This window comes from Gopherus evgoodei, unplaced genomic scaffold (assembly GCF_007399415.2).
Source record: "Gopherus evgoodei ecotype Sinaloan lineage unplaced genomic scaffold, rGopEvg1_v1.p scaffold_71_arrow_ctg1, whole genome shotgun sequence".
NCBI lineage: Eukaryota > Metazoa > Chordata > Testudines > Testudinidae > Gopherus > Gopherus evgoodei.
This window is the reverse complement of record NW_022060092.1, coordinates 290,546-317,779: the sequence shown is the minus strand read 5'-3', so window position 1 is coordinate 317,779 and position 27,234 is coordinate 290,546. Positions and strand designations below refer to the sequence as shown.

At 53.5% G+C, this 27,234-nt stretch overlaps 1 protein-coding gene and 1 long non-coding RNA gene across 4 annotated transcripts; one reads left to right on the top strand and one right to left on the bottom strand.

Annotated features, from left to right (window-relative positions):
- On the bottom strand, positions 1 to 27,015 carry CASP14 (caspase 14). 3 transcript variants are annotated; one of them, XM_030547840.1, is made up of 12 exons: positions 26,984 to 27,015; positions 22,939 to 23,029; positions 22,043 to 22,143; positions 18,759 to 18,870; positions 16,754 to 16,849; positions 15,640 to 15,723; positions 13,693 to 13,839; positions 13,025 to 13,250; positions 7,434 to 7,553; positions 4,570 to 4,676; positions 899 to 1,015; positions 1 to 590 (listed from the first exon to the last, which is right to left on the bottom strand). In XM_030547840.1, the coding sequence occupies exons 2-12, from the start codon at positions 23,020 to 23,022 to the stop codon at positions 585 to 587; spliced, it is 1,200 nt and encodes a 399-aa protein (XP_030403700.1). In that variant the 5' UTR covers positions 23,023 to 23,029; positions 26,984 to 27,015; the 3' UTR covers positions 1 to 584. The 3 variants fall into 3 exon arrangements, with proteins under 3 accessions (XP_030403700.1, XP_030403699.1, XP_030403702.1); XM_030547839.1 differs by having other exon boundaries at positions 26,923 to 27,002; XM_030547842.1 differs by having other exon boundaries at positions 16,754 to 16,846; positions 26,923 to 27,002.
- On the top strand, positions 15,508 to 25,049 carry LOC115643819. Its single transcript, XR_003998377.1, has 3 exons — positions 15,508 to 15,659; positions 23,360 to 23,364; positions 25,039 to 25,049. It is a non-coding gene; the product is annotated as an uncharacterized LOC115643819 (long non-coding RNA).
- Positions 27,016 to 27,234: the final 219 nt, after the last annotated feature.

The following is a 27,234-nucleotide window of genomic DNA, read 5'->3' as shown; positions in this document are numbered from 1 at the left end:
ACAGTGAACAGAAATTATATTGATAAAGTGAAACATTAAAAACAATGTCATTTATCAGTTCTACACACTGCATGGGTAATGAGGTGCCATTTTGATCCTGGGTTATACGGGAAGTTAGACTAGATGATCAGGTGTCCCCTTCTGGCCTTAAAATCTCTACCTCCAGCAGACTTTTCTGCTCAGTTAGACTTGGGGCAGTTCACACCACTCCGTGCTATCAGCTCAGGCTCTTGGCAGACTCAGGCAGTGTCAGTTACACTCCAGGCATTGGTCACACTTGGGTAGTTCACACCTGTCCAAGCAATCGATTCAGGCTCTCTGCAGATTCAGGTGTCAATCACACTTAGGCTAGCGGCGCCCTCTGACCCCGTTTTCTCTGGTTCTCGGCAGATGTGAGTGCTGGAGACCTCGTCTCTCGTGAAGACTTTGGGTCTGGATGCTTACAGTGTGTGGCTGGATGCACTCAGAGTCTGATGTACAGGGTTATTGGTGCAAAGACTGGGTTAGATGGGTGGAAAGTCTCATTGGGCACAACGGGACAGGAGAAGCTGTGTTAGACAGGCCAAGGGTCTGATCTGTGAGTCTTACTCCTGGGGGAAAACAACAAAATGTATGTTGACCATGGAATGGTATAGGGAATACATCCAGGCTAGGAAGAGAACCCAGGTGTCCTGACTCTCTCTCAGCCCCACCCCTGGACTCCACTTCTCTTCCAGAGCTGGGGATAGAACCCAGGAATCGTGAGTTCTCAGACCAGTGCTCTCTGGTTGATCAGAAGGACAGGCATAAGGGGTGCTGCTTTCTTTTACCTTTGGCGCTCTGAGATTGACGGTGGAGTTAGCTGTATGAAATGTATGTTTCACAAACCAGCAGAATAACGGTTAAGGCTCCAATTTACCTTCAAATAGAGCTTTTTTGTCAGAGTGGACCTTATTTCCGGGTGAGTTTTTCGGATTTCGCTTTCATTTTCTTCCTCCTTCATCATGAACTCTCTCTTAGAAATCTCGTTAATTACCTAGGAGAGGATCGAGTCATTTCAGAATACAAATCTATCAGGGGAAAGTTGTTCCTGTGTCAATAACTTAAACCCCCCACAGTTGGGAGCTGTAACGTGAAGAGAAGCAGGCATGGTGAAGACAAAACAATCCCAGTGAATTACCCATCTTCCCTTTGTATACGGTGTGTAAATGCTGCATGCCTCTGGCTAACGTGAGAGCAAAAGCAGACCAGAAAATGGAATTGCCATTCCGCAAATTAGGACCAAAAAACCCCAAACAAACAAACCAAACAAACATTATTTTTGCAGACTGAAGAGTTCTGAAAAGTCAAGACATGGAAAGACCAAAATGCAAGAAGTGGTGACTTTGAATTGGAACAAAACTTTCTCCCCTCTAACCCGAGTGGCTAGCTAAAATTGAGGGATTGATAGGTTATTCCAGCTGCGAAGAGAAATAGAGATACCACTGAGGCAATTTTGTTTGTTTACACAAAATATACAAAGTTCGGGGAAGCACACAGGAGCAAATCAACCGAGAGCCTTTTCTTGCTCTGAGCTCCAAGCCTCTTTCAGCCAGCAGTGACCAAAATCTCACTCTCTAGGCTTTCGTCAGCTGCTTTTTCAGGTTCTCTCTCTCTTTCTGCTTGGTCTCTCCCCTTGTACCTGCACCAGCGCCTTTTAGCTAAAACAATATCCAGAGAAACCTTCCATCCAGATGGTCCAAATTCCTGCATGGACTCACAAAGCCCTTTGTTCTGGGCAGTGATGTGTGCTTAGCTATCGCTCACAGCTAGCTCAGGACAGTGGTTAAACCTACCCCAATCTTTGGCTCTGGAATGCCGATTCAAAATGAAGCAGCAGTGTTGTAGCTGTGTGGGCCCCAGGATAATAGAGGGACAAGGTGGGTGAAGTGAGATATTTTATTAAGGTATTATTGTCTAATCTGAAATAATGTTAGGTCATTGTTTCCTTGCGCCCTTCTTCTCCTCTGCCCAGTCTATCTGTGTCCTCTTGGCCTCCTATAGTCAGATTGTCAGCTCCTTGGGGCATCTTTTTTCCTGTGTCTGCACAGCACCTGACACAGTGGGGTCTGGGCCAGGACTGAGAGCCTAGGCACGACCGTAATACACCTCACGTACAGCACCTGGCATAATGGGGTTCTGAGCCATGACTGAGCTCCCAGGCGCTAAGGCCTTGCCTGCCTTGTCTCTTTAAAACAAGGGAGCTTTGTATCTGTTCTCTGGTGCGGGTGAGGTCATGGCTTTTATTGGACCAACTTCTGCTGGGGAGACAGACAAACTTTGGAGCTCTGCTGCAGGGCTAGAGAGAGAAATCGGTGCCTCTGAGCTAAATCCCAGTTGGGACTGGCAGGGAAGCTTACGGAGTCATGCCTTGTAGGAGGTCACATGTGAGGGGGTTCGATTGTTCTGCACAAGGGGGTTGAGCTGGGACATAAAGGGCTAGCAGACTGGTGGGGGTTACAGATGGTTGCAAGGAGCCAGTGTCCCCTGTTAAGCCCATGGGTTGTACTGTCTAGCAGTGTTATGATGTAGTTCCCAGGCTGGCCTTTGGGCAGGTTTCCTTGGAGGGGCAGACTGACTGTTGTCATTTGAAAACTTTTTCCCTTGGTCCAATAGAAGATACGACCTCCCCCACCTTGTCACATTAATATCCTGGGACCCACATGGCTACAACCCAGCAAACAACTGGGGACGGCATCGTTTTTGGGTAAGTTCATGATTTTTAAGCCAGGCTCAGGAGTTTGGAGGCCTGATCCCTGACCTCTGAACACACTGTGACGCTACGCCCCATATTCTTCATGGAAATATGGTTATGGTATGACTAAGATGTCCTTTATGCAAGATGGCTCATGTGAAGTCTCATTGGAAAGGTTCTGATTTACTGAACGTGTTTATCCAATTTGTATGCACATATCGTTTTTGTATCTGAAGCTGGGAATATTGACCATGTCTCTGTATTTCAAATGTGCTGTGTTTGAGGAGGCCAGACAATGTTAGTGGCTGACTGAAGAAATGCACAAGCATAAGGATCACCCCAGAAGCCGTCTGCAATAGAAACCTCTCAGCGATAGCGCCACACAGTGGAAACAGCAAAAAAAGCTTTCCAGCAAGACATAAAAGAGGGACAATGACAACATGAGGGGTCCTCACTCTCCCTACATCACCACACCTGGAAACACCTGAGGAACAAAGACTGACCTGTGAGCAGTGATGGTCTCAGGCTAAGATCTCTGTGTAAGAAAAGCTGGAAAAGCCAAGGCAACTTGTGCCTTAGGAATCTGCCAGCCTGTTTATCGCTCGGGGTGAGAATTTGCTAATTCATCTCCTACTTACCTAGAGTGTTAAGCTCAGTCTGTGGCTTTTGTTTCTTTACTAAGGTAAGGTACTTTGTCCCGCTTGCTATCCATTTAACCACTTAAAATTCACTTTTTGCTGTTAATAAACTTATTTCTTGTTTATAATAAACCCCAGTTTATGTAGTTTCTAATGGGAGGGGGAGCAAGAAGTTGTGTTCATCTCTCTTCACATTGAGGGAGAGGGGGAATTGTTTTGAGCCTGAGCTGTGCAGGTTTGTCTATACGGGGCCAGATAGGATTCTGTTGGGTTTATCCCCCCAAAGGGGTGGGCACGTGAGTGCTGGGGGAGCCCTCTCACACCGAGCTGGCCCTGCAGCAGGGTGTGGCCCTATCTGTGTGCGCTGCCAGAGGCCGGAGACCCTAACTCAGCAAAACAGGGGGAGGGAACCCAGGCTGGTGGAGAAGGAGGGGCTCAGGGAAACCCCAGTACATAAGGTGGCATCCGTGACGGGGTGGGGGGGTCCAACCTGTGTGTATGTCTCTCTCTCTCACACATACACACACTCTCTCTTTCCTCTGTAAAACGAGGATAATGATATGTCCTTCCTTTGAAAATTGCTTTGTCATCTACCGCTGAGAGAAATGCTAGATTTATATATCTTATAAAATATATATTTTATATTCCATACATAAATAATATATTCTTTGTTAGAATTATAAATTATAGAAAAGCTATAAATAATATATTGTATATTTCTACACACTTGTCTGTGTAACACATATGTGCATATACAATACAGCTACATCTGTATTTGTGTATCTACAGTATATTTGTGTGGGTGTGTTATATAAATGCACACAAACAGTTAAACATCATCACACCCATTTCACTCTGTAGCCCTCTTAACACCTGTTCCCACTGGACTTAAAATAGCCTGGAATTAGCCATGTTTAAATTGAATGAAGCGTGTTGGGTTTGCTCCACTTTGATAGGTCCGTGTAAATTCCCACCTCAGGTTATACTGGTGCTGATAAGCCCTCAATGCCCCTTGGAAATAGTCTTCCTGTGGGGCAGCCACATGCTGTCAAAGCACCAGCAATGCTGCTGCTGAGAGACACCCCTTCATTCAATCACACACAGCCTTGGGCAGCTGGGATTTGCAGCTAGGGAGATCTCCCTTTGCCTGGCACAGTAGAAGGTCACTTATCCTCCCACTCGATAGCAACATAACCTCTCCGGATGCCATGCGTTTACCTTGGTGAATAGCTCTATGATGTCCAAGCAGGGGTACTTGGTGAAGACATACACCATGGCCTGAATCAGCCAAGAGCCTTTGGTTTCACTTCTAATTGAGTAATAACCTGCAGACGAAGGAGGGAGAGTCAGTAAAACCACAGATCCCCGTGGGAATTCGCTGCCTCCCAGCCTGAAGCTGCTGGAGTCAGGGTGAGACCAGATACTGGGATTCACTGAACAAAGATACCTCAGGATGCGCCAGAGGGCTAGGGCTCCCAATAGCAAGACCACACTATCGGGGGCAAGGTTTGCAGAATAATAGTAATAGACCCCATTATGCCCCCAGAGCTGGGATGGAACCCAGGAGTCCTGGCTCCCTGCTCTAACCACCAGACCCCACTCCTCTCCCAGTGCTGAGGAGAGAACCCAGGAGTCCTGGCTCCCAACCCGCCCCCCCGCTCTAACCACTAGTCTCCACACCTCTCCCAGATAAGGCAGCCAGGGGCCCAGTTTTCAACCAGTAGGTCCGGTCAAAAAGGGAACCTGACAGTGCCCAGTCAGATCTACTGACTGGACACCCAAAGTCCAGTTACTGTGGGTGGGGAGGCGCCGGGTCGTCACCGATGCCAGCCCTACTCAGCTGGGGCTACCTCCTACCTGCATCGGGCAGCTGCAGCTCCAGCCCTGCGGTGAGTCCCTCTGAACCCAGGCAGAAAGAGGGGGGGATTGTGGGAGGGGGGAGAAAGGGCAGAGGAGCAAATGGGAGCTGGGGTCTCGGGGGAAGAGGCGGGGAAAGGGAGGTTTTTAAATATTACAAAGTTGGCAACTAGGACTGTCAAACAAACAATTAAAAATTAATCATGACGAATCACAGTTTTAAATCACACCGTTAACCAATAATAGAATATCAGATACAACATTCGTATGTCCCTTCATGCTGTCGCCACCATTCCAGAGGACGTGCTTCCATGCTGACATCGCTCGTTAAAAAAAAAAATACATTGATTAAATTTGTGACTGAACTCCTTGGGTGGAGAATTGCATGTCACCTGCTCTGTTTAACTAGCATCCTGCCATATATTTCATGTTACAGCAATCTCCGACGATGACCCAGAACATGTTGTTCGTTTTAGGAACACTTTCACTTCAGATTTGACAAAACACAAAGACGGTACCAATGTGAAATATATAAAGATCAGGGCCACCCAGAGGATTCCGGGGGCCTGGGGCCATCGGTGGCAGGCGGCTCCGGTGGAGCTCCTGTGGGTGTGCCTGCGGAGGGTTCGCTGGTCCCGTGGCTCCGGTGGAGCATCCGCGGGCATGCCTGCAGGAAGTCCACTGGAGCCGCGGGACCAGCAAGCGGCAGGGCGCCCCCCGTGCAGCGAAATTCTGGAGCCGGCCCTGTTCGGTGGCGGGGGGCCCTTCCGTTCTGGGACCCGCTGCCGAAGTGCCCCAAAGACCCATGGCGGGGGCCCTCCGCCAGCGAATTACCGCCGAAGCTGGACCCGCCACTGAAGTGCAGCCCACTCTTCAGCGGTAATTCGGTGGCGGGGGACCCCTGCCGCGGGTCTTCGGGGCACTTCGGCTGCGGGTCCCGGAACGGAAGGGCCCCCCGCCGCTGAATTACCTCCGAAGACCGGGTTGCACTTCAGCGGCAGGTCCCGCTTCGGCGGTAATTTGCTGGTGGGGGGGTCCTTCCCCCCGGAGCAGAAGGACCCCCCCGCCGGCAAAGACTGGGAGTGGAAGAAGCTCTGGGGCCCGGCCCCACAAGAGTTTTCCGAGCCCCCTGGAGCAAGTGAAGGACCCCGCTCCAGGGCCCCGAAAAACTCTCGTGGGGGCCCCTGTGGAGCCCGGGGCCTGGGACAAATTGCCCCTCTTGCCCCCCCTGGGCGGCCCTGATAAAGATAATTGTAGCACTGCACCCAAGGTTTAAGACTCTGAAGTGCCTTCCAAAATCTGAGAGAGGCGTGGAGCTTTTAGAAGTCTTAGAAGAGCAACACTCTGATGCAGAAACTACAGAACCTGAACCCCCAACAAAGAAAATCAACCTTCTGCTGGTGGCATCTGACTCAGATGATGAAAATGAACATGCACCAGTCTGCACTGCTTTGGATCGTTATCGAGCAGAACCCGTCATCAGCATGGACGCATGGCCTCTGGAATGGTGGTTGAAGCATGAAGAAACATGGATTTTTAGTGCATCTGTACATAAATATATTTCTGGTTTCAGTGTTAACAATAAGCAGGCAGCATTATCTCCTGCAAATGTGAACAAACTTGTTTGTCTGAGCGATTGGCTGAACAAGAAGTAGGACGGAGTGGACTTGTAGGACAAAGTTTTGCACTGTTTTGGAGTGCAGTCATGTAACAAACACATTTTTACACTTGTAAGGTGCACTTTCGTGATAAAGAGATTGCACTTCAGTACTTGTATGAACTGAAAAATACTATTTCTTTTGTTTATCTTTTTTACAGTGCAAATATTTGGACAGTAATCAAAAATAATATAAAGTGAGCACTGTACACTTTGTATTCTGTGCTGCAATTGAAATCAATAGATTTGAAAGTGCAGAAAATATCCAAAATATTTATAATACATTTCAATTGGTATTCTATTACTGTTTAACAGTGTGATTAAAACTGCGACTAATTTTTTAATCACATTAATTTGCTCTGAGTTGCTTAACTGTGATTAATTGACAGCCTTATCAGCAACCCTGTACCCAGGAGTTCTGGCACCCCACTCCCCTTTCACAGCCAGGGCAGAACCCAGGAGTCCTGGTCTCCCCTTATAACAAAAGCGTAATGAGACAAGTAGAGCACAAGGCTGTAGCTTCAGCTACTTTGATATGCGCAGGGTGGAATCAGATTCACGCTGGTACCGTTTTTGGATGAAAAGACGAAGAGGCAGTCGCTGTGTGTAGGAATCAGCCTGCAACGGACCTGGTTGTCCGAGTCAGCTACAAGCCTATCACATTGAAGCACACCTGGGTCTCCTTTTCCTAAAGCATAAAAGAGCTTCCTTTCAGAGACAGACATTACAATGTAGCAGGGTCACACACACTTAGCCAGGTTTCAGAGTAGCGGCCGTGTTAGTCTGTATCCGCCAAAAGAACAAGAGTCCTTGGGGCACCTTAGAGACTAACACATTTATTTGAGCATAAGCTTTTGTGGACTACAGTCCACTTCTTCGGATGCATAGAATGGAACATATAGTGAGGAGATAAATATACACATACAGAGAGCATGAAAAGGTGGGAGTTGTCTTACAGACAGTTTGATTCTTACTGGACTAGCTTGATTATCACTTCAAAAGCTTTTTTCTCTTACTTAATTGGCCTCTCAGAGTTGGTAAGACAACTCCCACCTTTTCATGCTCTCTGTATGTGTATATAGATCTCCTCACTATATGTTCCATTCTGTGCATCCGAAGAAGTGGGCTGGAGCCCACGAAAGCTGATGCTCAAATAAATTTGTTAGTCTCTAAGGTGCCACAAGGACTCCTGTTCTTTTTACACACTTAGCTAGTGGTTGCTAGATCCAGCACATATAACGTCTCAAAACAAGCACTAGAAGGATATCATTTAAAATCAATGCAAGGAAACATGATTTCCATATAAAGCATAATTAGCCTGTGGAATTCCCCACCACAGGATGCCTTGGAGGCCCAAAACATGTTTTATTGTACCTCCTCTCTTTCCTCTGATTTGTCTGTTTCTGACCCTCCCGTGATGATATGGGGTATTAGAAAGTAATGGGAAAAAATAATTTTTGATGAAAATGCTCTCCTTTTCATTGTAAAAAACTAAAAGACAGAATTTTTGCTTTTCAGCAAGTTACAAGTTGCAGTTTAAAGCCAAAATTTGTCCCTTTTAAGAAGAGGGGATTTTTATTGTTTTCTGCATTTGGTTTCATTTTGGAGTTGATTCCTTTCCCTGCCCGTCAATTTTGATGTGCATGTGGGGGATGGGGATTCCAGAGAACAAGGTCAATTTAAAACAAAAATTCAGCATAAAATTCAAAGCAGGGATGTGGTGCTGTCAGCTGGCTAGCAGGTTAAGGTCTTAAAGTGTTCATTCACTTGTCTGCCAGATGAGGATATTATTGTCTTTATTTGACTGTGACGGGCTGAATGCCATTTGCATTCATAGATTCATAGACTCTAGGACTGGAAGGGACCTCGAGAGGTCATCGAGTCCAGTCCCCTGCCCTCATGGCAGGACCAAATACTGTCTAGACCATCCCTGACGGACATTTATCTAACCTACTCTTAAATATCTCCAGAGATGGAGATTCCACAACCTCCCTAGGCAATTTATTCCAGCGTTTAACTACCCTGACAGTTAGGAACTTTTTCCTAATGTCCAACCTAAATCTTCCTTGCTGCAGTTTAAGCCCATTGCTTCTTGTTCTATCATTGGAGGCTAAGGTGAACAAGTTTTCTCCCACCTCCTTGTGACACCCTTTTAGACACCTGAAAACTGCTATCATGTCCCCTCTCAGTCTTCTCTTTTCCAAACTAAACAAACCTAATTCTTTCAGCCTTCCTTCATAGGTCATGTTCTCAAGACCTTTAATCATTCTTGTTGCTCTTCTCTGGACCCTCTCCAATTTCTCCACATCTTTCTTGAAATGTGGTGCCCAGAACTGGACACAATTCTCCAGTTGAGGCCTAACCAGCGCAGAGTAAAGCGGAAGAATGACTTCTCGTGTCTTGTTTACAACACACCTGTTAATGCATCCCAGAATCACATTTGCTTTTGTTGCAACAGCATCACACTGTTGACTCATATTAAGCTTGTGGTCCACTATGACCCCTAGATCTCTTTCTGCCATACTCCTTCCTAGACAGTCTCTTCCCATTCTGTATGTGTGAAACTGATTGTTCCTTCCTAAGTGGAGCACTTTGCATTTGTCTTCGTTAAACTTCATCCAGTTTACCTCAGACCATTTCTCCAATTTGTCCAGATCATTTTGAATTATGACCCTGTCCTCCAAAGCAGTTGCAATCCCTCCCAGTTTGGTATCATCTGCAAACTTAATGAGCGTACTTTCTATGCCAACATCTAAGTCGTTGATGAAGATATTGAACAGAACCGGTCCCAAAACAGACCCCTGCGGAACCCCACTTGTTATACCTTTCCAGCAGGATTGGGAGCCATTAATAACTACTCTCTGAGTACGGTTATCCAGCCAGTTATGCACCCACCTTACAGTAGCCCCATCTAAATTGTATTTGCCTAGTTTATCGATAAGGATATCATGTGAGACTGTATCAAATGCCTTACTAAAGTCTAGGTATATCACATCCACCGCTTCTCCCTTATCCACAAGACTCGTTATCCTATCAAAGAAAGCTATCAGATTGGTTTGACATGGTTTGACATAGACTCATAGACTCTAGGACTGGAAGGGACCTCGAGAGGTCATCGAGTCCAGTCCCCTGCCCTCATGGCAGGACCAAATACTGTCTAGACCATCCCTAATAGACATTTATCTAACCTGCTCTTAAATATCTCCAGAGATGGAGATTCCACAACTTCCCTAGGCAATCTATTCCAGTGTTTAACTACCCTGACAGTTAGGAACTTTTTCCTAATGTCCAACCTAAATCTCCCTTGCTGCAGTTTAAGCCCATTGCTTCTTGTTCTATCATTGGAGGCTAAGGTGAACATGTTTTCTCCCTCCTCCTGATGACACCCTTTTAGATACCTGAAAACTGCTATCAGGTCCCCTCTCAGTCTTCTCTTTTCCAAACTAAACAAACCCAATTCCTTCAGCCGTCCTTCATAGGTCATGTTCTCAAGACCTTTAATCATTCTTGTTGCTCTTCTCTGGATCCTCTCCAATTTCTCCACATCTTTCTTGAAATGTGGTGCCCAAAACTGGATACAATACTCCAGTTGAGGGCTAACCAGCGCAGACATGATTTGTTCTTTACAAATCCATACTGGCTATTCCCTATCACCTTATCACCATTGTACGTATACCCTGACTGATGTGTACGAGTGTAACTAAATTAACCTGTTGTTGCAATGCCTTTTTTCACGTCTGTATCCTGTGCTTAATTAGCCTTAAATCAGAGAGACAACTAAGAGGGGATATGATAGAGGTCTATAAAATCATGACTGGTGTGGAGAAAGTAAATAAGTGTTATTTACTCCTTCTCATAACACAAAAACTAGGGGTCACCCAAAGAAATTAACAGGCAGCAGGTTTAAATCAAACAAAAGGACGTATTTCTTCACACAATGCACAGTCAACCTGTGGAACTCCTTGCCAGGGGATGTTGTGACAGTGAAGACCATAACAAGATCCAAAAAAGAACGAGATTAATTCATGGGGGATAGGTCCATCGAGGGCTATTAGCCAGGCGGGCAGAGATGGTGTCCCTAGCCACTGTTGCCAGAAGTTGGGAATGAGCAGACAGGGGATGGGTCACTGGATGATTCCCTGTTCTGTTCATTCCCTCTGGGGCACCTGGCACTGGCCACTGTCGGCAGACAGGACACTGGGCTGGATGGACCTTTGGTCTGACCCTGTATGGCCGTTCTTATGTTCTGATGATGTATTAGCATTTAGATGAAATTTAAATAATGCACAAATACTAATGAATGATACCTGAAATGTTTCCACTTCTCTGGCCCTACTGGAATGAAAGGTCGGCAATTACATTATGTAGATCACTGGTGCTGGGTCACTTGTGTTTAGGGTGACCAGATAGCAAGTGTGAAAAATCGAGACAGGGTGGGTGGGGCAATAGGAGCCTAAAATCAGGATTCTGGCAATAGGACCCAAAAATCGGGACTATCCCTATAAAATCGGGACATCTGGTCACCCTACTTGTGTATGATAGGAAGTAGAACATTAACTTCAAATCCATGGTGGAAGCCCACAGACAGTCTGCACGGGCGATTCGTCAGAACCCATCCCGGGACAAAGGCGCCTGTGAACAAGATCTATAAAATACTGGATCCAGGGAGCGATTCTCAGTCTCTGGACTGCTTGGGTTCTGCCCGGGGAAACCTGGTGCCATTGGGCTACAGGCTCTAATTTAACTAACATGTGCCCTGAGGCTGGCACTCGCAGCTGGGAGCCGCTCGGGGAATGAAAATGAGCAACTCTGTTTTTTTCAAAAAGAGTTCCTTTTTGTCAGGCTCTTAGCTGTAAGACCTGCAGGCAGGGCCTGTGTCTCTTTCCCTGTGGTGTTGTGATGCCTTCTGCACATTTCTGAGTGGCTCAGAAAAGAAGTCATCATAAAGTCATTATTAATTATGTGTCTTAGACTCCCCTGTGTTAGTGCTGTGCATTTTCTATTCAGTGGATTAGGGGATATTCTAGGAGCCTAGACATGGCCCACGACCCCTCTGTGCCAGGCGCTGCACAGACCTAGAACAAACCATGATCCCTGCCCCGCAGAGCCAACAGCATTGGTGTATAGCGAGAGAGCCAATGGGAGACAAGCAGATGGAGGAGCCCAAGGGAGCAATGAGATCAGACTGACCAGTAACCGGAGGGGTCCCAGCCTGCGTGACTGCTGGCGAGTTTTTTGCAGACCTTGTGGCACAGCAGCATTTGGAGGAGGAGAATGAGGAAGCAACCCCCTGTTAGTTTTTCTTACCCTACCTTGAGTTCATTGGTCATCAGTTAAGTTGAGGTAAAACTCAAGTTAAGCCAAATGCCTCCTTTCTGCTGGTAGGGAAGGGCCTGTGTACGGGGTGAGGAACGAGTGGGGCAGTGTGTTAGACACTGAGCTGGGACTGCTGCCTGTACTTCAGGCCATTGGGCACAACAGGGCAGAGTTAAGGTTGTGGGGCATCCTTAATTCTGGCCTTCCCTAACTTTTCCGTGCTCGACTTTGAAACGTCAGTGTTCTTCAAACTCGGTTTGTGTGTGAGATACAAAATAGAAGGGGGTGGCTACGCTGGGTTTGCTTAAACAGGTGTTACAATCCGAGTGTGGAGACAAGGAAATTGTAGCTGTAACCCCTGTTCGCTGGGAGCTTGGGGTTACCTCCCTTAGCTAACACATGAGGGGCGGGAAAAGGTAACAGATTTTACCCTGGGGTGACTGAGTTTCCCTCTGCAGCCCCCCTTGAGGCTCAGGAGGGCACAACTCACCCAGTCATGGGGTCTCTGCCCTTTGGCCACTGTCTCTTGCAGGGTTTGATGTAAACCTTCACCTGCGTCAAACGTCAGGCCAGGCCCTTGTGGGGTGAGGAGTCCAAGAACTGTGGGGGATGGGGAATCACCTCAGCTCTAAACAGAGCCATGGGCTGATGCTCTTCTAGGGAGATCCCCCAGCCCCTCGCTCAGGCTCCCACGCTCCGCTTGTCCATTCCGCCAGGAGGCTCACCCGCCCAGCGAGCCACCTCTGTGTAGACGTGGCCAGGGAGGAGGGGTCGGAATGAAATAATTAAATCTGGTGCTGAGTTCCCCACTCAAAGGAGGGGGAATCTGAACTGCAGACTCACCCCCCCGGCAGGCCTGGATGATGAAGACTTTGGGTTTGCCCCGCAGCGCTCGGCAGGTCTTGTTGGTCATTTCTGCAAACAGCTCCTCCAGCTTCACGTGCCGTCCATCGGCCGCCATGACAACTCCGCTTTCCCCATGCGCCATGATCACCACGAAGCTGCAGCTGACCGGGCCTCGGATTTGGTCTATCCGCTCTCGGAAGAGCACCAGCTCGGTCTGGAATTGCTTCAGGAGGAAATTGTGACAATCAGGAAAGCAATGATGGGGAGTGCACCTACCTCCGGGCGCTGTGTGAACGGCTAACTCAGGCAAAGCTTCATTCCCATGTCCCCGACTCCTAGCAGCAAATTCTCCCCCTAAGGGGAGCAGGCTGAGAAAGCCCCAAACATCAGCGAACTGCTGGGACCAGTGATATGGTGGGGCCTGGTGAACTCCGGCGGGGAACATGAATGGGGGTCACGGGGCTGGGCATTGGGCTGCTGAGGGTGGCGTTTCCTGCAGGAGTTCCTGAGACACCAGGGTGGACTGACTATGGGCAGACGCTGCATGATCTGAAAGGTGACAGAGCTCAAGTGACCCAGCTGGAGGGCCTATGGGGAAACTAAGGCAGGGTTGCTGCAGAGCCAGCCCCATGCCACCAGGGCGCCCTGGTTATAGTGCTATTTACTGATGCAGTCGGGTCCTTGACCAGCGTGTTCCGAAATCCAAAAGTCGTATACATCTTGTTCAGCGCCTCGATGTCCTTCTCCGCACCCGGCCGATCTTTCAGCACGCAGAGAGTCAGGGCCAGCCGTGCCCCTCTCATGTTGTACACCTGCAGCAGGGAGTGAGGGTTTCATACCTAGCCCCCATGGGGCACCCCCATTTCCCAGACGCATGGCAGGGGACGACCAGCCGTGTGAAAGCAGACCGAGCCCAGAGCCCAGGACTCTCTGTCAGGGACTCCCATACTCCAGCAGGGAACCAGGTGTCTGTGGGGACAGAAGCTAAAGTCCCAACTACCCAATGGGACTGGCCCAAAGGGAACCATCTGCCATGATAAATACCCAACGTGTTTTCTGGCCAGTGGGTATCCAGGGACCCCTTGGCTGGTGCTAGGATGCAGCCCCTCTGGGGTGGGTCACAAAAACTGGTTATACAGGGACCCCTTGGCCAGGCAGTGAGACGCAGCCACCTCTGGGGTGGGGAAACTGTTCATAGGACACTGGCAATACCTGGGAATAATAAATGCTTCCATCAGGGCCCCCTAGTACTGCAACGAGGCCAGAACTGACTGCCAGTAGAGATCCCCCCTGCCAAGGCCCCCCCTTGCCCTACTCGGTACAGCGCCCCCACCGAGCCCCCTGCCCACCCTGCAGCCCAGCGCCCCATGCTGAGCCCCCTGCCCACCCTGCAGCCTGGCGCCCCCTGCCGAGCCCCCCACCCTGCTCCCCACAGCCCCCCGCCCGCTCCCCACAGCCCAGCCCCTCCTGCCGAGCCCCCTGCCCGCTCCCCACAGCCCAGTGCCCCCTGCCGAGCTGTGACGAACTGGGAAAGTTCTTAATGTTTTCTCTGAATACTGTGTTGGTGCCTCAGTGTCCCCATGGCAGTTCTTAAGTATCTGGCAGAGCCAAGGGCCAGTGCACCTAAATGCCTGGCACTCTGTCTCCTAGCAACTGATGGCCTGGACCCCCCCTCTGCAAAGGTGCCAGCTGAAGGTGTTGGAGACAGAGAGATCAGGTGACCTCCTGGCCCAGGAAAGGGGCTGAGCAGAGGAGGGGCTGGGAGGGGTGGTTAGTCTGGAGCTGGCTGGGGACAAGGAGTGAAGTGCAGACGTGGGGGTCTGGCTCACTGCCCCCCAGAATGGACCCAGCCGAGGGGTCCGGTTCTCTGTACCTACAAGCTCTGTGTTAGACCCTGTTCCTGTCATCGAATAAACCTCTGTGTTACTGGCTGGCTGAGAGTCACGCCTGACTGCAAAGTGGGGGTGCAGGACCCTCTGGCTTCCCCAGGACCCCACTGGGGTGGACTCGCTGTGGGAAGCGCACGGAGGGGCAGAGGATGCTGAATGCTCCAAGGAGAGACCCAGGAGGTGAAGACATGTGAGCTTCTTGCCCTGAACAAGTCTGCTCCAAGGGAGAGGAGGCTCCCCAGAGTCCTGACTGGCTTTGTGGGGAGCAGTTCCAGAGCATCGCCCGGTGACTCCGTGACACGAGCCCCCCGCCCAGCTCCCTGCAGCCCAGCGCCCCCTGCCGATCCCCCCACCCTGCTCCCCGCAGCCCGGCGCCCCCTGCCGAGCCCCCCGCCCTGCTCCCCACAGCCCAGTGCCCCCTACCGATCCCCCTGCCCAGCTCCCTGCAGCGCAGAGCCCCCTGCCGATCCCCCCACCCAGCTTCTCGCAGCACAGAGCCCCCTGCCGATCCTCCTGCCCACCCCTCAGCCCAGATCCCCCTGCTGAGCCCTCCGCCCACCCTGCAGCCCAGAGCCCCCCGCCTCACTCTCTGTGGCATGGTGCCCCCTAGCACCGCGCTGGAGCTTTGGGGGCAGCTCTCATTACGAAGGAAGAAGGACTCCAGCATTTCTGCTGCCTAGAAACTTCTCCGTAGGGGACAGTGTCCCAGCGAAGGCCACTAACCTCTTCTCTCCGCCTGCGCTGTGGTGACTCTGCCCGGCAGGTGTGAGGAGGGGCCAGCCTGCATGCCCAGAACTGAGGCCCCAGCCGGCCGGTGCAAAGGAATTCCAGACAGAGACAGTTCATGTACAAATGCTAATCTGTGCACAGCCCCCCCCATGCTGAACCCCCATCCCCACCCCGCACCTCCTGCACCCCCAGCATGGATCCCAGCCAGCCGGAGCCACCGCAACCCAGGCCAAGCAGGAGGGCCGTCTGGGACACCGGGGTGCTTGTGGCAATTCACCAGCGTGGTCCCCCTGAATTCAGTGTGGGGACATGGGCTGGACGGGCAGCAGCAGGGCCGGCGCTTCCATTTAGGCGACCTAGGCAGTTGCCTAGGGCACCAGGATTGGGGGGGGCGGCATTTTGCCACCTTCAGCGGCAATTCGGCGGTGGGGGGTCCTTCCGCGCTCCAGGTCTTCGGCGGCAATTCTGCAGCAGGTCCTTCACTTGCTCCGGGACCCACCGCCGAAGTGCCCCACAGACCGGGAGCGCGGAAGGACCCGCGCCTAGGGCACCAAAAACCCTGGCTCTGCTCCTGGGCAGCAGGCACCCTGGTCCCGGGGTCAGGTGATTTAGAGGAGGGAGGCTTAATTCCCTTTCTCCTGCCCTTACAGTGACTGTGGATTAGCTGGGGGGGCAGGGCTGTGCTGGCAGGGGTTGCAGGTCGGGAGTGAGGGGCACCAGCAGAGCTGAGGAGGCAGGGGGCTGCAGGTCGGGAGTGAGGGGCACTGGCAGAGCTGGGGAGACACAGGGGGCTGCAGGTCGGGAGTGAGGGGCACCGGCAGAGCTGAGGGGGCAGGGCTGTGCTGGCAGGGGTTGCAGGTCGGGAGTGAGGGGCACCGGCAGAGCTGAGGGGGCAGGGCTGTGCTGGCAGGGGTTGCAGGTCGGGAGTGAGGGGCACCGGCAGAGCTGAGGGGGCAGGGCTGTGCTGGCAGGGGTTGCAGGTCGGGAGTGAGGGGCACCGGCAGAGCTGGGGAGACGCAGGGGGCTGCAGGTCGGGAGTGAGGGGCACCGGCAGAGCTGGGGGGGTACAGAGGGGGAAGACCGAGAGGCCAGCAATGCAGATACTCACATCAAACAGTACTATTGCCACACTCAAACCCAAAAGAAGGCAGAAGGGTAGTAGATGTGCGGCAGGGCTGCGAAGAGGCTCCCTGGTGCCGACCTGCTGGTAGGGAAACACACAGGGCAGAAGCAGAGCCAGTGTATCCGGACTGCCGGGACTCGACCTAGGTCTATCTCCGTTTTCCGGCTTTCCCCAGCCCTTATCACCCCGCGGCCTGAAAGGACTTCCCAGGTACCCCAAGCACAGCTCGAGTGTCACCCCCCCCCCCCCCCCACACACACACAGGGGTGGGTCACTTCACAGATGCAAATAAAGCTCATGAATGAAAAAGAAATTGTGTAAGAGAACGGAACCCAGAAGTCCTGGCTCCCAGCCCCCCCCCCGCTCTAACCCTTGAGCCCCCACTCCTCTCCCAGAGCCAGGGAGAGAACCCAGGAGTCCTGGCTCCCAGCCCCCCCAACTCTAACCACCAGCCCCCACTCCCCTCCCAGAGCCGGGGAGAGAACCCAGGAGTCCTGGCTCCCAGCCACCCCCCACTCTCACCCACCAGCCCCCACTCCCCTCCCAGAACTGGGAGAGAACCCAGGAGCCCTGGCTCCCAGCCCCCCCTGCTCTGGTCCACCAGCCCCCACTCCCCTCCCAGAGCTGGGAGAGAACCCAGGAGTCCCGGCTCCCAGCTCCCCTGCTCTAACCACCAGCCCCCACTCCCCTCCCAGAACTGGGAGAGAACCCAGGAGTCCTGGCTCCCAGCCCCCCCTGCTCTGACCCACCAGCCCCCACTCCCCTCCCAGAGCTGGGAGAGAACCCAGGAGTCCTGGCTCCCAGCCCCTCCCCGCTCTGACCCACCAGCCCCCACTCCCCTCCCAGAGCTGGGAGAGAACCCAGGAGTCCTGGCTCCCAGCCACCCCCCACTCTCACCCACCAGCCCCTACTCCCCTCCCAGAGCTGGGGAGAGAACCCAGGAGTCCTGGCTCCCAGCCCCCCCTGCTCTGACCCACCAGCCCCCACTCCCCTCCCAGAACTGGGAGAGAACCCAGGAGTCCTGGCTCCCAGCCCCCCCTGCTCTGACCCACCAGCCCCCACTCCCCTCCCAGAGCTGGAAGAGAACCCAGGAGTCCTGGCTCCCAGCCCCCCCTGCTCTGACCCACCAGCCCCCACTCCCCTCCCAGAGCTGGGAGAGAACCCAGGAGTCCTGGCTCCCAGCCCCCCCCCCCCCCGCTCTGACCCACCAGCCCCCACTCCCCTCCCAGAGCTGGGAGAGAACCCAGGAGTCCTGGCTCCCAGCCACCCCCCACTCTCACCCACCAGCCCCTACTCCCCTCCCAGAGCTGGGAGAGAACCCAGGAGTCCTGGCTCCCAGCCCCCCCTGCTCTGACCACCAGCCCCCCCTCCCCTCCCCTCCCCTCCCAGAGCCGGGCAGAGAACCCAGTAGTCCTGGCTCCCAGCCCCCCCAGCTCTCACCCACCAGCAGCCCCTCCCCTCCCCTCCCCGAGCTGGGGAGAGAACCCAGGAGTCCTGGCTCCCAGCCCCCCTGGTCTGACCCACCAGCCCCCACTCCCCTCCCAGAGCCGGGCAGAGAACCCAGGAGTCCTGGCTCCCAGCCCCCCCTGCTCTGACCCACCAGCCGCCCCTCCCCTCCCAGAGCTGGGGAGAGAACCCAGGAGTCCTGGCTCCCAGCCCCCCCTGCTCTGACCCACCAGCCCCCACTCCCCTCCCAGAGCTGGGAGAGAACCCAGGAGTCCTGGCTCCCAGCCCCCCTGCTCCAACCCACCAACCCCCACTCCCCTCCCAGAGCTGGGAGAGAACCCAGGAGTCCTGGCTCCCAGCCCCCTTGCTCTAAGCTCTGTACCCTTATAACATCCTTGTGTCCAACACCCACACATTTCTGATGGGAAAATTAAACATTTCAAGGCGCTCCTAATTCCTGGCTTCCTCCCTCTGCCTGTTGCCCGCCTGGCCCCTGCTTAGCCAATTGCCCCCACAGCTGCCTCCCCAATTCCCCGCTCTGTACCCCCTGGGCAGGCTCCCAGGGGCCAGCCAGAATCGCCTCCTCCAGGGCAGTGTCCACCTCCAGCTGCCTCTCGGCGCTTAGCTGCGTCCCACGTCGCGGCAAGCCCTGCACTCTGTGGAGAGGGAAGCAGGGGGATCCCGTCAGAGGGCTTGGACATGGACCACACAGCCCACCCCATGCCCTCCGTGACGCTGTACGGAATACGTAAGATGTTTTACGATAGCACTGTTATAAAATTGCAAGGAATCTCACCGGATATGGCCTCTAAGGTATCAGTGGAAAAGTTATCATTCGCTAAATAGGATAATCACCTTCCCATGGTTCTATCACCTGTGCGTGGTGAGTTACAGGTAGGGGGGTAGATCTGTATTTCCAACCCTGTGCTGAGCATCTGGGTGACACCCCCGACCGATTGGCAGCAGCACGGCCTGGCCTGCTCCATGGCCCATCAAGGGGCGTCAGCTGCGCCAGGGACCCATGGCGAGAGGCCGAGGGACACACCTGGGAGCCAGCAGCACATGTAGGGACAGGCCTGTGCACAGGGGGCTGCGCGGCTTCTCCAGGCCCACGTGCTGTGAGCTCGGGTTTGGGACAGAGGACGTACGAGCCACATGGCAAAGGAGAGGAAAATGCAGCTGCAGCTTCTCTATGTTGTCTCCAGTCCTGCTTCTCTCCGCGCCGGAGTCCCTGCTCTGCCAACGAAGCTCTGAGCAAGGGACGGACTGGCCCAGCCCAGCCGTGGGTGACTCCGGAGGGACTTTCAAGCCAGCAACCTCCCCAGCGCTGCTAAGAACCTGATCTCTGGACATGGAAATCGCTGAATGTCTCTGGGGGCTTCACCAATTCACATCGCTCTGCCTGGGCTCTCCCTCTAACAAACCGTTAGTGCTGGACACTGAAGGACTGGCCGGCAGGTTGGTATTTTGGTAAGAGCCAAACTACTATTGGCCTGGCAAAGTGGCTGGCCCTTCGGGGTCGGAAGAACTTTTGTAGAGTGAGCAGAGTTTTTAGATAACTTCTCACCTTTCCAGTGCTGATTAGGAGCCAGAGAACTGGAATGCAGTAAACCCCCCCTTGGGGAGGCTAGCCCCTGGCCCCACCGCTTCTGCCCGAGACCCCACCCCCACTGGCTCAGGGGAGAGGGGGCGCGAAGGTGGGGCCATTGGGCAGAGCATGAGCAGGGCCACAGCCTGGGTTAGCGGAGGCTTAGCCTCCCCTGGCCTTCAATACCCACCACCAATGAAGGGAGCTGTGTGATTTCTTGTTTGCTTCTCGATAGCTGGCGCAGGCGGGGTGGGGGGGTGAGGAGCGCAGTGTGTGATGGATTGTGAGCATAGGTGTGCACACAGGTGTGCCAGGTGTGCCCAGGCACACCCCAGTGCCCGCGGGCCGGATCTGGCCCCTCAGAGCTTTGGATCTGGCCCGCGGGATTTGCCCCCCGTGGTGCCACAGGCCCCAAGCTGCTCTCAGAAGCGACTGGCACAGCACTACGTGCCTGGGCCCTGGGGGCGGGGGGGCAGGAGGCTCCATGTGTTGCTCCAGGCACCACCCCCCTGCGCAGCTCCCATTGCCCAGGAACGAGGAACTGCGGCCAGTGGGAGCTTCGAGGGAGGTACCCAGAGCCCCCTGTGTCCCCCGCCACTGGTGAGTGGTGCGGTGTGGGGCCAGGGCAAGCAGGCAGGGAGCGCGCCACTGCAGGTAAGCGGTGCTGGGCTGGAGCCCAAACCCCTCCTGCATCCTGTGCCCCACACCCCCGTCATACCCCACACCCCTCCTGCACCCCAACCCCCTGTCGTACCCCACACAATCCTCCTACACCCCAACCCCCTGTCCTGAGCCCCCTGCCTGCACCTTGCACCCCAGTCCCCTGTCATACCCCACATCCCTCCTGCCCCCCAACCCCCTGTCGTACCCCACACAATCCTCCTGCACTCCAACCCCCTGTCCTGAGCCCCCTGCCTGCACCTTGCACCCCAGTCCCCTGTCATACCCCACATCCCTCCTGCCCCCCAACCCCTGTCGTACCCCACACAATCCTCCTGCACTCCAACCCCCTGTCGTACCCCACACAATCCTCCTATACCCCAACCCCCTGTCCTGAGCCCCCTGCCTGCACCTTGCACCCCAGTCCCCTGTCATACCCCACACCCCTCCTGCCCCCCAACCCCCTGTCGTTCCCCACACAATCCTCCTACACCCCAACCCCCTGTCCTGAGCCCCCTGCCTGCACCTTGCACCCCAGTCCCCTGTCATACCCCACACCCCTCCTGCCCCCCAACCCCCTGTCGTTCCCCACACAATCCTCCTACACCCCAACCCCCTGTCCTGAGCCCCCTGCCTGCACCTTCCACCCCAGTCCCCTGTCATACCCCACATCCCTCCTGCCCCCAACCCCCTGTCATACCCCACATCCCTCCTGCCCCCAACCCCCTGTCGTACCCCACACAATCCTCCTACACCCCAACCCCCTGTCCTGAGCCCCCTGCCTGCACCTTGCAACCCAGTCCCCTGTCATACCCCACATCCCTCCTGCCCCCCAACCCCCTGTCGTACCCCACACAATCCTCCTACACCCCAACCCCCTGTCGTACCCCACACCCCTCCTGCCCCCCAACCCCCTGTCATTCCCCATACAATCCTCCTACACTCCAACCCCCTGTCCTGAGCCCCCTGCCGGCACCTTGCACCCCAGTCCTCTGTCATACCCCACACCCCTCCTGCCCCCCAACCCCCTGTCGTACCCCACACAATCCTCCTACACCCCAACCCCGTGTCATACCCCACACCCGTCCTGCACCCCAATCCCCTGTCGTACCCCACACAATCCTCCTACACCCCAACCCCCTCTCATACCCCACACAATCCTCCTACACTCCAACCCCCTGTCCTGAGCCCCCTGCCTGCACCTTGCACCCCAATCCCCTGTCGTACCCCACACCCCTCCTGCACCCCAACCCCCTGCCCTGAGCCCCCTCATACACTCCACACCCCTCCTCTGCCCCAATCACTTGCCCGGAGCCTCTTCCTACACATCATACCCCCCTCCCACACCCCAAACTCCCTCCTGCACCCCAAGCTTTATGATGTTTGCCTATAAAAACCCAACCCTGGGTGCACACCCTAATGAAATGTGCTGTGCATGCCTATGGTGGTGAGTGTCACTTCACTGTGAACCTCCAGTTTGGGGAGAATCTTCCCCTCTCCTTTTTGCAGCCTGCCCTGACCTTGGCGGTTTCATTGAGGGCTACCCTGGGTCACACCCCAACGTTTCCAGCCCCACACACCTCACCAGCACAGGCAATGTGCTGTTGAATCCATCCTGGCTTTGCAGCCCAGGCCGCGATGGGTCCAGGGGAAGGAGATCACGATTCCGGATCAGCGGTACCTAGCGGACACAAAGGGTTAATGCCCAAGGCAATACAGATCTATGTGCCCCACAACCCATAGGGAGCATTGGCTGTGGGGGGAATCTCATGGCTACTGCAGCCCGGCCTCTCCCAGCAGGGGGCGCTGCGGGAACCGAAAGCATTGTACAGCTCTGATAACCCAGCTATAGTGAAACAGGTGTGATTACACCAGTACACTGACACTGGTCTATCCACCAGTATAAGAGCAGCCTTTTCTCAATCTAGCCAAAAGCCCTTGCCAAGCAACGTACCCTCCGCTGAAAACAGCCGCGGATTCGCAGCAGACAGTGTCCCCCCCGCCCCCATACACTGGGAGAACTGGACCAATCGCATCTTAAGTTATGGTGAGAACGCTTTCCTGTGTAGACAGGACCTGGGAGGGGAAAGCACTGTGGTCAGACTGTTTCAAACACTGTTTCTTTTCAGTGAGCACTGATTTAACTCCAATGACCACTGAACTCTTGGGAGAAATAAAGTCTTTGTTAATAATTCAGACCCCTGAGCTCAGGAGAGAACCCAGGAGTCCTTCTTCCCAGCCCCCCTGCTCTAACCACCAGCCCCTACTTCCCTCCCAGAGCCTGGAGACAACCCAGGAGTCCTTAATGATAGGAAATATTTATACTGTGGGAACACTTGAATACCCCAGTTGCTCCGATTCCCTGCTGTCACTTTATAATCTGCAGGAATTGGTGGTGAGTAATTGAGGTGCAAAAGTGCTTCCAGTTAGCCGGAGGGTCCTGATGCTAGTGCCTGAGGATGGCATGGGCACTCACCACTGCTTGGCTAATGTGCTGCAGCGTAGACATCTGAGCCTGGGAGATGGCGACCAGGGCAGCCAGCCAGAGAGGCTGCGACATCTTGGAACTAGGGGGCGAGAGATAAATCAAACTGTAATTCTACCAGACCAAGCAGTGTATGAATAAAGCCAAACACAGCCAGCCTGATGGGGACTTTACCAGCCTTTAGCAAGGAAATCCAAGGCAGATATAACAAATACAACTATTAAAACAGACCCTCGTCAGTTTATAATCTTGTTCCTCCACATGCTTGAGATTATTGCTGAAGTTTGGGCTGTTCACCCTGTAACAATGCAACACATAGGGGAAACTGAGCCGCACATAGGGGTCACACAAATATTACAGAACATTCCTACTTTGTCACACTCAGAAATCCCCACGCCTGCCCCTCCAGCAGGCTCTGTGCCCAAGAAGCCTCGTCTCTGCTTTCTCCCAAGGTCGCACTCACAACTGCTTCTCCTGGCTCTCAGCCACTGACACACACAGCCTGCAGCCGATTTCTAAGCCTCTGTGTTTGCAACCAGCGAACCCCGGCCCCCATGGCTCGGCTGTGACGGGCCCTTCAGCCTTGGACAGCTGCTAGTATAGCCTTAAAGCTAGAAAGTTTTCCTTAATTTCCAATCTAAATCTCCCTCACTGCAAACTAAGCCCATTCTTCTTGCCCTCCTCTCGCTGGACATGGAGATAAATCGATCCCTGTCCTCTTTAGAATAACCCTTGACAAGTCTGAAGTTTGTTCTCAAGGCCTCCCTCAGCCTTTCCTTCTCTAGAAGAACCATGCCCCATTCTTCCCAGCTGAGGGGGTGTAGCAAGGGACAGATACAAATTAAATACACCCTTGCACTCACTCTGTAATTTACAGATCAGCGTGGCAGAATTCATATTTGTGCATAATTGTGACAGATTATCTGGATTTATTTTTTAGCATTTTCCCCCCATTAATCTATTTAAATTTTCACCGTTATGGGAAGTACTGGGGGAGGTCAGACAATTAGCTAATGACAGTAGATGCTGAGATTCAAAAAGTTCAAGCTTTGGCTTACTTTGCCTAGCGTGAATTTGGTTTGTCATCAATGGAAATATTTGTTAGTTTTGGGGGGGAGGTGTTAAATCAATATTTACCAATAACATTCCCCTCTCCCAGCTCCCCCACCTTTTAAGGAAATACAAAGCTTTAAAACTTTGTGCAAAAAGAGAAACAACTTCATTTCCCTTGTAAGCTGGGTTTTGTGGCTGCCTGTAGTCACCAGATAGGGTGACCAGACATCCCGATTTTGTCAGGACAGTCCTGATATTTGACCCACCAGCAGCTCCGGGCCCTTTTCACCAAGAGACTCCTCTATGCCCGGTGCAGCACCAGGGGCTTCTTCGCACAAGTACCATGGGCTTCTCCTCCTCAGCCTGGACACTGTGGGGCAGGCCGGGGGCGGGAGGCTCCACGGGGAGGACCGCGCACGTGGCCGGGGCGCTGTGTGTGATCCCGCGAGGCGGCCAGGGCCTGCTAATGCCCTCAGCCCCTGGGAAACTGCTTTTTGTTTTGGCTCTGCCGCTGTTTTATTTTTTTTCTCTGTCCCCCCATCCCGTTCCCCCCCGCCCCCCGCCACAGTGTCCCGATATTTCATCCCTGTGATCTGGTCACCCTATCACCAGATCTCACAGAAACCGTCAGTTTCTGTTTAGCATAAAAGCTCTTCACTAAGGCTCGACTGAAAGCGCCTTTTGCTCTGCGCTGGTTCCAGGATGTGAAAGAGACAAGGTGGGTGAGGTAATATCTTCTATTGGACCAACGTCGGTTGCCTCTAGACACACCTTAGAGTATGTCTACACCACCTGCCGGATCGGCGGGCAGCGATGGATCTGTCGGGGATCACTATATCTCGTCTTGTCTAGATGGGATATATCGACCCCCGAACGCGTGCCCGTTGACTCCGGAACTCTGCCAGGGCGAGCGGCGGTAGCGGATCTTATGTCCTTGGGGGCAGCCGGTTTAGGAAGAAATCACTTGAGGCCAGAGAGCAGACAGCTGACCAAACTACCATTTATTTACAGACACAGAGCTCGCCTAACGGGCCGAAGCTGGCTGGGCTATCCCCTAATAATCTAACTCAGTTGCCATAGGAACAAAAACCATGACAACCAAATACACAACAGCGCAGTCGACAAGGGGAGCTGCCGACGTCGATCCCGTGCCATGAAGACGGGAGGTAAATTGGAATAAGATACTTCGACTTCAGCTGTGCTATCCCTGTAGCTGAAGTTGTGTGTGCTAAACAGAAACTGACCGTTTCTATCAGATCTGGTGCCACAGGCAGCTGCAAAACCCAACTTACAAGGGAAATTAAGTTGTTTCTCTTTTCGCACAAAGATTTAACCAGCTTCCCTCAGGTATTAAGTCATGCACCCTGGAGGGACTACGTTGAACTATTCCCGTTCCAGATTGACAGGAAACACGGGAAAGCAGTCCTGGGCGCTATGGAGAGCTCCCTGAAGATCTAAGCTCACAGGATGGGCCTGGGAGAGAGGGTTGGACTTCCTCAATGACCTTTCAATGTCCCTCCCAGCCCTACATTTCTCAGATATGTTTTCCAACCCTCTGAGAGTTTTGTTGCTCTCCTCTGACTCTCTCCAGTTTGTCCACATCTTTATTCAAGTGTGGTGCTCAGACTGGACACAGTACTCCTGCTGAGGGCTCCCTAGCCAGCCAGCTACCTCCAGTTTCACAAAGGACACCCCAGCTAATACGGCCCAGAATAGCATTTCCCTTTTGCACAGCAGCATTAACTCACGTTCACACCGAAAACCAGCTACGTGGTGGGGGAGCTTCCAGCCGAAAGGGTACAAAGTGCTATCCATTGCAAAAACTGAATACAGGGGGACTTGTCCCTTGCTGATCTCTTGGCTAGGATAATTGTAAGGGCTCCTTGTAATTAAATCAGGGAAAATAAATTCAGATATAGGGATTTTTTTTTTAAATGGCAGCCCTCTAATGCACCTGGGCCATGAAACCGCCAAAATAATCCTAATGTGAAATCCTGACCCGCCAGACATCACCAAACCAAAAAGTTTTAGATTAAATTTCATTGGTGTTCAATATGCACCTCTAGAGGAAAGGGGGCTGGGTGCTAGGACTCCTGGGTTCTCTCCCCAGCTCTGCGAGGGGAGTGGGGTCTAGTGGGTTAGAGCAGGGGGGGCTGGGTGCTAGGACTCCTGGGTTCTCTCCTGGCTCTGGGAGGGGAGTGGGGTCTAGTGGGTTAGAGCAGGGGGGGCTGGGTGCTAGGACTCCTGGGTTCTCTCCCCAGCTCTGGGAGGGGAGTGGGGGCTGGTGGTTAGAGCAGGGGGTCTGGGAGCCAGGACTCCAGGGTTCTCTCCCCAGCTCTGGGAGGGGAGTGGGGGCTGGTGGGTGAGAGCAGGGGGGCTGGGAACCAGGACGCCTGGGTTCTCTCCCTGGCTCTGGGAGTGGAGTGGGGCTGGGGGGGCCGGGTGCCAGGACTCCTGGGTTCTCTCCTGGCTCTGGGAGGGGAATGGGTCTAGTGGTGGGATTAAAGGAGGGGGTCTGGGTGCCAGGACTAGGGGTTAGAGTAGGGGAGGGTCTGGGAGCCAGGACTCCTGGGTCTATCATTACCTGCAATTCCCCAGTTGAAAGGGTGGTTTCAGACTCAGCTAGAAAATGCACCTTCCCCACCCTCATATCAGTGCACTCAGACTGGCCCCAGCTGCTGACCCTCGGCCACCCAGACCGTTTTCCAAACAGACAGGGATTTCTCTACACCCCGGCCCCATGTAGATCCCCTCTGAACTCCCCGATTGCCCCCCTCCCATGGTCAACTACTTACATCCTGCAGTGTTGCCAATTTAATCATTTTCCAACCCCCCACCCCACCTCCACTTGGAAATTCAAACACCCTCTAATTTCCATTCCTGGGGGACGTACTGAGACATGGACACAGAGAAAGGCTTTACCTGGAACCCACCTCCCAGCTATGTTCCCTCGTCTGACAGCAGAGAAGAAAAGTTCCTTTACCTTGTAACACGGGTGAGGACCAAAGACAGCGTTTCCCGGAAAGTAAAATGAAAGTAGAAGAGTTGGAAATCACATGAGTACAAAAAGGTCAAGAGCTGCTTTACCAGGGGAAACTGAGCAGGGAGGGGACTAGGGTTGTGATGAAATCTCCAGGATTGGCAATGTCACACAGCAAATCTGGGGAGAACCCAGGAGTCCTGGCTCCCAGCCCGCTGTTCTAACCCATCAGACCCCCATCCCCTTCCAGAGCT